Here is a 12,912-nt window from a genome sequence, read left to right on the forward strand (position 1 = left end):
GGGCCAAATGCCAGTGTGCTGCTCTTTTAAATTGGGCAACACTCCAAACCATGTGTTTTATAGGCAAAAAAGAAGTTTTGCCCTTCAGCGGTGGTGGTATTTCACTCTCTGCGGAGTTGTAACTTTCTTGTGAATCATGCTAGAGCAGCGCAATTTGAAGCCAAATCAATAGCAACCATAACATGCGGATGGCTAATTCACATACTCTCTCCTCTGTGGTAATTACTGCAGGCGTCTAATGTTTCTCTTTTTTACCCAGACCTACAGCAGGGCTCTGCCTGGCTCTGCGTCCCTCTGTCCAGTGGTGGTCGCAAGCGAGGCCTGCACCGTAATTGCCATCACCATAGTCTGAAGGTACGTATATACCACTTGACTACTTCCACAGAGGAGTGTGCTCAAACATCAAAGGGCGAAATGCCGGCGTGCTGCTCTTTTAAATTGGGCAACACTCCAAACCATGTGTTTTATAGGCAAAAAAGAAGTTTTGCACTTGAGCGGTCTGCGGTGGTGGTATTTCACTCTCTGCGGAGTTGTAACTTTCTTGTGAATCATGCTAGAGCAGCGCAATTTGAAGCCAAATCACTAGCAACCATAACATGCGGATGGCTAATTCACATACTCTCTCCTCTGTGGTAATTACTGCGGGCATCTAATGTTTCTCTTTTTTACCCAGACATTTGTAGTTAACTTTTGGAATTGAAACAAGCCCACAGACATCAAAATAGCTTGTACAGTGGGACACCTGTTCTACAATTTAAATGTAACACAGATTCGACAAACATTTTGCTATTTTTGGATCGTTGACTAATGAAAAGCTGGGTCAATTAAACCAGGATGTCAAATGAACACATTTAACGCACACTTTCAGTATAGGAATTTGCCTCTTCTGGACATTTGATACTTTATGAACCTCTGCCGTTGGTTACATAAGCACAGCATTATGGCAGTATTCATCGGTTATGTTATTTCTTATTTCAAAAACTCTCCCATTTCAGGCCGGAAGTTCACATCACTAAAACTGCATCATGTACAGTTGCCATGTGTGCAAGCTGCGACAGAAAAACTTGTATCACTATGAGAGACACTATAGGCTTCATTCAACAAGTCACAACCTAAGTTTGCCCTGCTTGAAAGAATGGTGTAGCAGGTCTTTCCGCTCATTCAATGCCCTAAGAGTGCACACGTCAAAATGTCACAGTGGGCAGAAATCTCATCACGACGGGAGAGAATATGTTTGCCCTCACGCATTCTGCTCACAAAAGGTTTGGAGCAGACTGGAAATGACCAAACATATCAAAGGCCACATCAGTTCAGGCCTCAAGACAAGTTGCTTCATGGAAAACTGCAGAAGGCAGTTCCAGAACTCAAATACATTCTCGGCGCACATGAGTCGCTGTCATAGTCACCAGGCAAAACCCCCATCGTCATACAGTCAACATGATTATGATAGTGATGGTGCACAACCTAGAACTGACATGGAGAACAGTGAGTCTCTTTCATTCGCGCACAGTGCTGAACAGGCAAACACATCTTGTGAGGGCCCTGGTGAGGCATCGTTAGAAACAACACATCTGGCCTTGTTTTTTATGAAGTTGGAATCAATGCACCTAGTGCCTGCATCAGTTGTCCAGAGTATTGCCAATGAGATGTACTTTCTTGAATCTGTAGCTAAAGACAGCAAAGTTTCAGGCATTTGTAGAGTTCTGGAATGCTTCGATGTCAGCGCAGAAGTATGCCATGCAGTTGTGGCAGAACTGAAAGCTGAGCAATCTCCTCTGTGCCCAGACAGTGGGGTCTTGCGTAGTATGCATTCGAGGAGCCAGTTCTACAGAAATAATTTTGTCGTGATAGACCCTGTGGAAGTTAAATGTGCGCATGCTAGAAGTTTTCACTATGTGCCAGTGAAGGAAACACTAGAGGCTTTCCTTTCTGACATTTCTGTTCAGAAGCTACTCTCTCGCACAAACGATCTGGAGCCTGGCTTTCTCCAAGACATCACTGATGGGAAGCTCTATGGAGAGTCCAATTTTTTTATTGCTGGTGAGAACACCATTCAGCTACTATTATTTCAGGATGCATTTGAAGTTGCTAACCCTTTAGGATCTGCCAGAAAAAAACACAAAATCTTGGGGATGTACTACACCATCGCTAACATGCCACCATTCGCTCAAACAAAAGTTCATGCGATGCAGTTAGTAATGTTGTGCTATGAGTCCACCTTACAAAAAGTGGGACATGATGTTGTGATGAAGTCTCTTGTATCAGACCTTGCAGATCTTGAAAAAGATGGTGTTACAGTAAATGGAGTCAGATACAACTGCGGCTTGTTGTCATGTCTCGGTGACAACCTCGGAAGCCACGGGATAGGGGGCTTTGTAGAGTCGTTTTCAAGGTCAAAATATTTCTGTCGCTTTTGCGAAGTGACAAGAGATGCCTTTATGGCCGATTTTAGATCGATGGGACCTCGCCGTACGGCTGAGAGCTATGAAAAATGTCTAAAGCGCATCAAGGAAGAAGGACTAGACTCATGTCTTGGGGTTAAGTTTGACTCATCCCTAAACTCACTCCTGAGTTTTCATGCCACGTCTGGCCTGCCCCCGTGCATTGCTCACGACCTATATGAGGGTGTAGTCCCATATGACCTATCGCTTATCCTTCGGAGACTCGCCATTGAGAAGAAGTGGTTCAGCATTGAGGAACTCAATTCAAGAATAGCGAACATGAAGCTTAAGGGGCATGACTCTAAGAACCGGCCGTGCAAAGTTTCCTGTGAAGGAAACTGTAGAGGAGAGGCAGTAGAGACATTTTATCTTGTCAGATTTTTGCCCGTCCTGCTCTTTGACAAGGTCAGAGATGTGGAAGATGAGGCGTGGCAGCTATACCTCATCCTAAAAGACATTGTAACCATCTTGGCATCGCCTCAACTTCATGTGACTCAAATAGAGTACTTGCGTGCTCTCATTGATGACTATTTGTCCCGTAGGGTACATCTGTTTCCTGGCATAGCTCTAAAACCCAAACATCATTATCTGAGGCACTACCCCGACCTCTGCTACGAATACGGTCCATTGTGCCATTTGTCAACGCTTCGCTTTGAGAGCAAGCATTCCTACTTTAAGCGAATCATACGCAGCACTCAAAATTTCAAAAATATTACTTACTCTATGGCAAGGAAGCACGAGATGCTTCAGTCATATTGCAGAGCGGGCAAGCTTTTTCCAGATGAATTGCTTCAAGAGCATGCATTGTCTTTTGTAGAGGGAATGTATTCAAAAGAACTCACTGATGGTGTAGTGAGCTGTGGCATTCAACTGTCAGCTGCTGAAGTTAGTCAAACATTGGTGTATCGAGGGACAGAGTATGTGGCGGGGTCGGTAATTTTTTTCCAACAGTGTAGGGAGCCAATGGCTGGCAAAATAGTTTGCTGTATCGTTGAGCACGGGAAGGTTGTGTTTGCGGTAGAGGCATGCAAAATAACAACATGGGCAAGCATGGGACTGAAAATTGTAAATTGTTGCAGAGGTAGTTTTCTGTGTGTTGCTTACAGTCAGCTTCTGGATTTTTCTCCTTTGCACATTTATGCCTGTGGAACAAGGAATGTGGTTTCCTTGAAACATGATGTGGAATATACTCCTTACCTGTAGAGCCCTGTGTATCTGTGGGTATCCACAGTGAACTGGTGGATGCAATATCTTAATAAAAAGAAAATCAAACAGCTTATGAAGTGTGACTGCGAGGGAATCTTTTTTAATTCACGCTTGTGTTTATGATATAGGAGAAATGTAAAGGAACACTTTGGATGACCGGTAGAAAAGAAAGTCGAAGATACAGTTCAGGTGTGGGTATAAAGTCTCCAGATGCAGATTGCATGATCAGATCGCTGTATTCATGCAGGGTTTTGCATATCTGTAGTTCTCATCACAGTGATGCTTTGCCAGGCTCCTTAACGCTTTAGAATGCCTTTATAAAAATAGCTAAGTGTCTCCTGTCACTTTTTTTTTTTTGATAGTAAAGGAAATTTAATCTAATCACATTGACTGTATTTCTCCCCTAAAATAAAGATGGACTCTGTAAGGGCAACTATAACACAACTGGTACCCGAGATACCCGATGACCAACTTGACGCACTGGTGACCCACCTTGTGGAGGGGGGATACAGTACAGCAAAAGACCTTCTATACTTGGAAGAACAGGACTTAAAGCCTTTCCTCAAGACCTTGCATATCAGGAAGCTTTTACATCTCATAAAATCTGGGTCCCAACTGCAAACTGAAAACTGTGCACTTCCCTCAACATCAGCAGCTTCAACACCGACAAACCCAGCGGCAGCCACGGCTCACCGCGCATCACAAGAGAGGGCTTCGAAGGACCGCTGGGCGAGTTCTTTTGAAGTGGATTGGGGCGCAATGCCTGCAGATCTGGTACGAACCTGCCAAGAGGAGAAGGTGCCAGAGCCTTACCTAAGACGAAAGATGGTCAAACTCCTGGGAGAAGCAATCGCAGTGCATGATCCGAAACCCAAAATCAAAGAAGTAAGCAAGATTGCCTCCCTGGTTGTGGCAAGATACCCACACTCCTTTGCTGACGTGATGTCGACAGGAAATATTATTGGTGACGGTACGTCATCTTTATCACGACAACTTGCTGTATACATGGATAACAGGCGTCGGCCACACAATGCTGCAAAACGAGGGCCGGGAAGAACTGAAGATGACGAACCAGAAGCGACATTATCTAAGCAAGGCAGACAAACAGACTCCCACGGTTGCGTGGCATGGGAGCCAGACTGTGCGCCATACACGTGGGACGATCTAGAGGTAATGAGGCAGCAGCTGTGCAAAGCCACCAATTTAGAGGAGATCTCCTCTACTATGAAGAAAACCTACGCACTGCAGAGGAGGCACATCAACTCCATGCAGCAAACACTCCTTGAAATTGCGGAGTCTTGGCCTCACCTCTTCAAAGAGCCACACTTCTTCGTTCATGTTGATACACTCCTTGGGTTTTCCTACCACACTGCCTTCACCACTGAGCTGACGTCGAAAGGAAATCAGCTCTTTGATGTCATGTGGAGAGCATGGAAGCCTCAGTCAAGGTCCCTCCTCCAGACAATCCAGAAAACTTTGGACTGCAATGGACAAGCGCCACCACGCTACACCTTTGTTCTTCAGCTCCTGACTACCTACTTCGACGAGAATCCAGAGGCTCTCATCTCATTTCACCCGGTGAGCTTGGTAATCTTATTCCATGAACTTGTTTAGTTATTCATAAATGTATGCAATCAATTGCAGAGGTCAACTCTGTGAGGCAGTGATCATCTGCTCTGTTGACTGCAATTCCTTGTGTGAAGTGCATAATACCACGCACAATATTGTTCATGGCATTTAAATATTAGCTGCAAAAAGTTTATTAATTTAATTTCTCGATTCTCAGCCTTGCTGACCAATTTTTTACCATGGAAGTATCTGTTTTCTTATCAATAACAAGTACACCATTAAATATTCTTGATTTTTGTATTCATTATAGCACTCAACAGCTGCCAGTGTTCTTGGCTCCTGCCCAGATACACCTCACCTTGCGGTCCTTGGTGAGATAGTTTTGCACTGCCTTTTAATTTTTAGATAATTAAGAAAATTGTGAAAGGAGTAGTGCAATTACAGTCTAAGCTCGTTATAATGGCCCTTGTTATTGACCAGGGCTGGGCTTTCGATAGTATACTTGACACCATGGAAAATTACATTTAGGTACTGATACAAGATACAGACGCAAAGTCCATCTTTGATCTAAATGCTCCATGCAGTATCCTAGATGCTTCGATACATAGCTGAAATTCCATCGCAAGTATTTGGAAAGCAGGAAACCTGATTAATTTACATTGATTATAAACATTTCTCACCTGGATTTTATGGGTTCTGGTATTGATATTTTTCATAAACGTTTTTTGTTAGCTTTGCATGTTAGCTGCGGAGTCCAACAAGGTACCGTACTCGGCCGACTTATTTTTTATTTATATTAACAACCTTCCTGCACGTATCTCCTCTTTCATAGGCCTCTATGTTGACGATTGTGTTATTTATAAAGAAATTCTTAACGATTCTGGGTTAGGAGGCGATTTGATTGTGTTATTTATAAAGAAATTCTTAACGATTCTGGGTTAGGAGGCGAATTGATGGAGTGGAGGAAATCGAGAGATATCGGTCTAAGTCCACGATTGCACAAACACATAATCACACAAGGGAGTGAGGAGGAGGGGGAAGAAGGAATAAAGGGGAAGGAGGGTGAGGTGGATGGCAGAGTGGGAAGGAAGAGGGATATAGAGGAGAAGGGAGAGGAGGAGCAAAGAGGAGGAGACGAGGGAATGAAAGGGAGAAGGGAGGGGAGCTAGAAGGGATGGGGGACACGGGAGGAGGAGAGGTCAAGGGTCCAAGGTCAGGGTCACCTTTTACCTTGACAAACGCACAGCCAACAAGGGAGAGAGGAGGAAGACAAGGGGATGGGAGTGACGAGGGTAAACGGGGGATAGGGAGAGCTGGAAATGAGGAGGGCAGGGAACCAGGAAAGAAAGAGGCCAAATGCTACTGGCCACGATTGCCTTGATAGCTCTCTGCCGAGCTCAAAGGCACGCTTAGCAGAGATCTTGAAATTTTTATAGACCGTTTTGTTAATCCCGATGACGATACCCTTCCATTGCCCTTAAACGTGTTTCTTTAGTGGGTATCACTTTAGGACTGAAAATCCGGCTTACTAAAACCCTCTAATGATGATATATTGCATTGCATTAGTCCACTTATCGGCCTTCAACTGAGGAGATGTCAGTTCAACAAAGATGCCGGTGTTGTCTGTCTGCCCTTTTACAGAAGGTGTTACCCGACCCGTTCCCACAGTTCCAAAAAACAAAATTGTGCAATTTGCATGTACAGCTCACAAAATAGAAAGAAGGATAGCCTGGTTTTGCCAGAAAGAAAATGAACTGGAAGTGAGCTTTAAAAGTTAATGCTAATTTCTTAACTATTGGGTATCTCCAAAATACTCGATACTGTAAAAATGGGTATTAGGTACTGATACATTGATACATTTTTTCCTGGCAGGCAGTACCAGATACAAGGTACTCGACTGTCTCTGAAGTTAGTATTGGAGATACATGCATCTCTGATATCGCCGAGCCCTGGTTTTGACTACTATTTCGCTCTGTTGTAAAAAAGGATTATGTATTATTCAGATAGGAAGTTGAATCAGTGGTGCAAATAGGAAAACCAACTGAGCTTCACAAATCAGTATGTTGTATCCAAGTTTCTGCTGCAACAAGATCTGTTGTAACGAGCTTGTACTGTATTCCAATGCAGAGCATCCATATTTCCTAGTTTACCTCATTGCAATGTCCTTTCTGTCATCCATTTGAACCGTTACGATTGCAATAAATTAACTACATCTGTAACATGTCGGTTTGATGATCATCACATCTTGCTTTTTTTTTTTTTTACTTAGGTTCTACGCTTCTAGATGACCCTCTCCAGATTGCGCTGGTTGTTGACAGGGTGCTTGTGTTTGAGGCAAGCAGTCTCGAGGTCGCTCTCTGCTCGCTCCTGGGAGCGTATTTCGTCTTCAACATCAAGTACCCAAAGGAGGCCTCGTACACGCTGGAGTTCCTTCAGAGGTACAGATATGTCAGAATTCAGTGTTTGTTCATGGCAGGACTGGTGGTCGATTATGCTAGTGCACCGCAACCCTGAACATGTGGACCTAGACCTCGCACTGCAGAGTCCAGGAATCCACAGTCGGACTAGCGCCTCACCTGTTCTAATCTTGATAGGCATTATACTGGCATCTGTTTGTGTATCACTACTGCATGTTGGCCTCGGGTTAGCAGCCATACTGCACGAGATATTTTGCTGCGCAGTGTGAACCAGCCACCGACATGTGAAAGTCAGCCCAAAGGCAGGCTGTATAAACACGCACAAGGACATCTCGACATCTTTCACCCAAGAATGTGAGTTGTTCATGTTCAATTGACATGCGTTTCTTTGACCTCTTATACAGGCATTTTGGCCAGATAAACCCATCTAAAGGTAGCAAGTCCAGCTCCCGTGGTCACAACAAGGTCAATGGAATCCCAGCCAGAATTCTAGGTCTGCTGAACAAGATTCGTTCACTCTAATGGTGTGTTTTCTATTTTCGTCTTTCCCTCTTATATTTTGTGATGCTTGATTTTTGCTATTGCAGATAAAAATTTGTTTTATCGGATCAAAAAAAAGAAAAAGACGTTTACAACACCCCGTAACGCCGAATTAGAGCATAGCTCTTGAGGAGGAAGAGGGGAGGGTATACCCTTCCTCCTCTCCTCCCTGTCCCTCCTCTGCTCCTCATCCCTCTTCCCTTCTCTTCTCCTCTTCCCCTCCTCCTCCCCTCGTCCTCCTCCACACGTGTTGCATCATGGGAAAGGTCCTATAATGCACCGCGCAGTTACGGCGACGCCGACGCCGCTGAAGCCGGTAAAGAGGCGCCCAAGAGCTGCGCTGGAAGGAATTCCTTTAATTCGATTTTCTTTTTCTAATTTGACCGATGGGGATACGAGACTAAAGGCGAAAATGTTTCTAAAAGTTCCTGTACTGCCTTCAGTTCTTACAAATGGTACACAATATAAAAGAAAAAGCAAGGACATATGCGGCAGCCCTGCAGCATAAATTAAAGAGACAGTGTTTTATTTATAGTGCTAGATGGAATTAAAATGATAGACAGATTAGATAACTTGATTTTATATATATTATTCATATTAGGTACAATGAAGGCTCGCATACCGCCGCCTACCATTAGAATCTTGAGGTCCTTGTAAATTTACAAAAATATTTGTTAATCTATGTTTTAATTGTTACAGCGAGGGCCAAAGGAATCTAGCCCACAAATTTATATACATCGCAAAAATCAGTAAAAATAATTTGGGTTATGTGGATAGTTATACAGCGTGTAGTTAGTCAGCCATTTCAAAGTTGTGACGAATAACTCGCTGTAGATGAGCGATTTAGCCAGTGCAGTAGAACCACTAGCCTGCGGTCTTTAACAAGCACACGCAGTAGTGAGACACGACCGCATGCGGGTACGATGCTCATCCAGTTCAAATGAGCATGTGTGGGGATTTAACCCAGGATCCCTAAGTTCTGCAGTGCGAGCTCTCGCTCCACATGCTCCGATCTGGTGTGCGCTAGCCGACTTGACCCCCCCCCAAAAAATCAGTCTTGCTTGCTACGGTAGTGTAGTTTGTGACGTAGGTTCAGCTAGGTTGTGGATTTGTTTTGTTAAAATAGTACCAAAGAAAACACTTACCTCAGCAAAGAGTTACAAATAAAAACAATATATTTGTTATGGACCAACGTGGTTTTGAGCTTATTCAGATTGGAGCTTGAAAATGTTGTGGGCCAATGGGACGTTCGATTTAGCTCAAACATTGAAGGTAGGAACGAAGACACTTATTACTTCGCTCTCATCACCCGGTTTGTCTCGTATATAGTTTAGTGCCCCTCAACCGCGTTTTTAAACTTCCACCTGAGACAGCCTTGATTCCATGTCTGTCCATAGGAAACCTATTGTATTTATTTGTAACATTTGACCGGGGCAAGTTTCTCCTTCGAAATTTTTATAAAAGAAATCCACCACCTAGCTGAACATACCGTAGAATACCGTGCATCCGCCCACTCTCCACTAAGTGCCCATTCCCAAATTTGTAATATCTGACAAAGTCTGCGCAGTACGTTGAAATGTAAAATTAATAACCGGAAAAGCGCCCATCTCCCATTTTTTTGCGATTATGTCTAAATATTGAGTGGGCGCTTGCCCGGTATTTTACGATACGTCACAAATTACAGTGCCGCTTCTCGCGAAAATGGGTTAGATTCCCTTTGGTTCTCGCTGTAGAATGTTTAAAAATTGGAAGACTTTATTTGTTTTTCATAGTTTATATGTATCATCAACCTAATTACTTTTTATATGCCATATTTTTAGAGTGATTCAGTGGGCAAGTTTCATATGTTGCCCTAGTAGTCTTAAAATAGTCTCGTTTTCACCTGTAGCATATGTGACTTGTTGTAATTTGCGGATGATTTCTAAAAGATCCTAGAACACAATACCTGGCCTTGAGGTGTTGCGATCAACGAAAACTGCATTTTCTCAGACAAGCGCAGGTTTCCTCGGAGAGAAGCACAAGATGAGCCGTTGACAAGTCTTCTCTTTTCAACTGACCAAAGCAGTGTTTTACTGGAGCTGAGCTATGGTCTCTTTAAAAGTGGTCTTTGTTTTATTCGTCACAGACATTATTCGCCACATTAGTTTTTTTTTTTATGCCTCTGTTCTGTAATATCAATTAGTTATAAACTAAAACTGCATTTTCCCTGATAAGCGCAGGCTTCCTCAGATGAAAGCGTAGGCTGGGGTCCTGACAAGTCATTCTTTTTTTAACTGGTCCGGGCACATCGTTTTTATTGAAGGTAAACTATGGTCTTCTGCAAGTGTCTGTTCCTTATTCATCACAGACATTATTCGCTGCACTAGATTTTTCTTCTCTTCTGAAATGTCAATTGGTTTTCAACTAAATCTGAATATTCCCCGGCAATTGCAGGTTTTCTGCACGTAAAGCGCAAGATGGAGCGTGGACAAGTTTTTTGTTGTTTTAATCGTCCAAGGCATGGAGTTTTACTGAAGGTGAGCTATGGTCCCGTTACAAGTGGTCCATGTTTTATTCGTCAGACATTCACTGCATCAGGTTTTGTCTTGGTCCTCTTGTGCAATATCAACTTAAAACTATTTTTCCTGACAAGCGCAGGTTTCCTCAGACGAGAGCGTAAGCTGGGGTCCGGACAAGCTGTTATTTTTTTTTTTTTAAACGGCCCGGGCACGTTGTTTTATTGAAGGTGAGCTATGTTCTTCTTTAAGTGTCTGTGCCTTATTCGTGACAGACATTATTTGCTGCACTAGATTTATCTTCTGAAATGTCAGTTGGTTTTCAACTAAATCTGCATTTTCCCTGGCAATTGCAGGTTTTCTGCACGTAAAGCGCAAGATGGAGCGTGGACAAGTTTTTTTGTTTTTTTAATCGTCCAAGGCATGGAGTTTTATTGAAGGTGAGCTATGGTCCCATTACAAGTGGTCTGTGTTTTATTCATCACAGACATTATTAGCCGCATCAGGTTTTATCTCGCTCGTCTTCTGAAATATCAATTGGTTTTCAACTAAAACTGCATTTTCCTGTTAAGCGCAGGTTTCTTAAGATGAAAGCGTAGACTGGGGTCCGAACAAGGTGTTCTTCTTTTAACTGGCCCAGGCACATTGTTTTATTGAAGGTGAGCTATGGTCTCCTACCCGCCTTACTTGTCACAGACATTATTTGCTGCCCAAGATTTTTCTTCTCTTCTGAAATGTCAGTTGGTTTTCAACTAAATCTGCATTTTCCCTGGCAATAGACCCTTTCCGAAATTCTGTCTGGCTACTTTGATCACTATCATCATCTGTGGAACAGCATCTGTGCCATACCAATGGCGGTCTTCTAGTGACTGATAAAGGAAGACGTTGAAGATGATCCTAAGCGGATCTTGCGAGGCCTGTATTCGGGGGGTCAGTACGACGCGACGTAGGAATGGAACACAAGAGCTACGTAAGCGTTTATTTCTAATAACTCAGATTCAGTCACTCTGTGGGCGGCATACAATCGGCTTTAAAGCACACTGGTGTAGGGAATTTTCTCGAGGCATCTGAGTGGGTTGGAGCTTAATTCTGAATGCAAGTTCTTGGTCACCATCGAACTGAACGTGATCGAGAAAGAACTCACACCGAACAATTCCTCGCGTGCCGTTGACTTGCGAAAGCGACGGTGCCGATACAAGTTCGTTTCCGCCATTGATATGGCAAAACCTAAACTGCTTTACAAACCACCAGATGGCACTGAATTTCGGAAAGGGTCTATTGCAGGTTTCCTGCACGTAAAGTGCAAGATTGAGCGTAGACAAGTTTTTGTTTCGTTAATTGCCTGAGGCCCAAGGCACGGTGTTTTACTGGAAGTGAGCTGTGGTCTGTGTTCTATTTGTCACGGACATTACTTGCTGTATCATATTTCATGCCTCTCTCCTGCAATGTCAATTGGTTTTCAACTAAAACTACATTTTCTGTGATAAGCGCAGGTCTCCTCGGAGGAAAAGACTAGGCGCCGAGATGTGCTGGCCTTCCTTTATGGTCCAGACCAGTTGTTTTCATCAAGGTGAGCTGGTCTCTCTTTGCAGATCGAGCAGGATTATTTGTATTGTGTGCATGTCAGGCTCACCTTGTTTTGTATTGTTTCGACAGCCTTGTGCTTAGCTTATGACTATATACATCTTTCTTTTGCATATGCAGGGAGCATTGAGATAGCCCTACACCTCGGAAGAAGTACCCATAAAAGAATTTTAGATATAATAAAGAGCTATTACAATTTCCCTCGTTTTTTGTTGTTTAAATTAAGCTCGAAGAAAACAGCTACAAAGAGCTAAAGAAAAATAATTTACAAACAACCGACCAAACTATTTTGCATTTTCACTGCTGTCTCAATTCTGAACCCTTTCTCAAGGGTGTTTATGTTGTGAGAATTTGCTGCCGATATGATGCCTTAATTTGATCCGGCCAGCTTGAGCTGCACTTTAGAAAACCTCCAGGTCGCTCTGGTCTGTTGCAACTCTAGAACAGCAAGAGGAAGCCCCTCCCACAGAGCCCGCCACTCTTTCAACATCAGCAGAGCGGAGGCTGGAGAGCAGGGGAGTGGGGAGGAGAAAACAACCAATCATGGTGCAATGGTGGTTTCCTTCTCTCCACTTACCTATTATTCTTGGCTTGCAACAGATTTTAGCAGCTCACAGCTGTGTCTGCAGGTGCATCATATGAGAAACACTAGCTAGTTGC

At 43.4% G+C, this 12,912-nt stretch overlaps 2 protein-coding genes and 1 long non-coding RNA gene across 3 annotated transcripts; all 3 read left to right on the plus strand.

Annotated features, from left to right (window-relative positions):
• The first annotated feature begins 50 nt into the window (after positions 1-50).
• LOC121833133 lies at positions 51-4,046 on the plus strand. Its single transcript, XM_042286237.1, has 3 exons — positions 51-96; positions 260-354; positions 1,947-4,046. The coding sequence occupies exons 1-3, from the start codon at positions 51-53 to the stop codon at positions 3,642-3,644; spliced, it is 1,839 nt and encodes a 612-aa protein (XP_042142171.1). The 3' UTR covers positions 3,645-4,046.
• Positions 4,047-4,061: 15 nt separating this feature from the next.
• On the plus strand, positions 4,062-11,111 carry LOC121833134. Its single transcript, XM_042286238.1, has 8 exons — positions 4,062-5,225; positions 5,527-5,587; positions 7,486-7,654; positions 8,038-8,157; positions 10,393-10,475; positions 10,607-10,689; positions 10,811-10,898; positions 11,025-11,111. The coding sequence occupies exons 1-4, from the start codon at positions 4,062-4,064 to the stop codon at positions 8,153-8,155; spliced, it is 1,512 nt and encodes a 503-aa protein (XP_042142172.1). The 3' UTR covers positions 8,156-8,157; positions 10,393-10,475; positions 10,607-10,689; positions 10,811-10,898; positions 11,025-11,111.
• A 142-nt stretch (positions 11,112-11,253) lies between these two features.
• On the plus strand, positions 11,254-12,453 carry LOC121833331. Its single transcript, XR_006076632.1, has 3 exons — positions 11,254-11,327; positions 12,162-12,238; positions 12,373-12,453. It is a non-coding gene; the product is annotated as an uncharacterized LOC121833331 (long non-coding RNA).
• Positions 12,454-12,912: the final 459 nt, after the last annotated feature.

This window comes from Ixodes scapularis, unplaced genomic scaffold, assembly GCF_016920785.2.
Source record: "Ixodes scapularis isolate PalLabHiFi unplaced genomic scaffold, ASM1692078v2 PGA_scaffold7__128_contigs__length_106722199, whole genome shotgun sequence".
NCBI lineage: Eukaryota > Metazoa > Arthropoda > Arachnida > Ixodida > Ixodidae > Ixodes > Ixodes scapularis.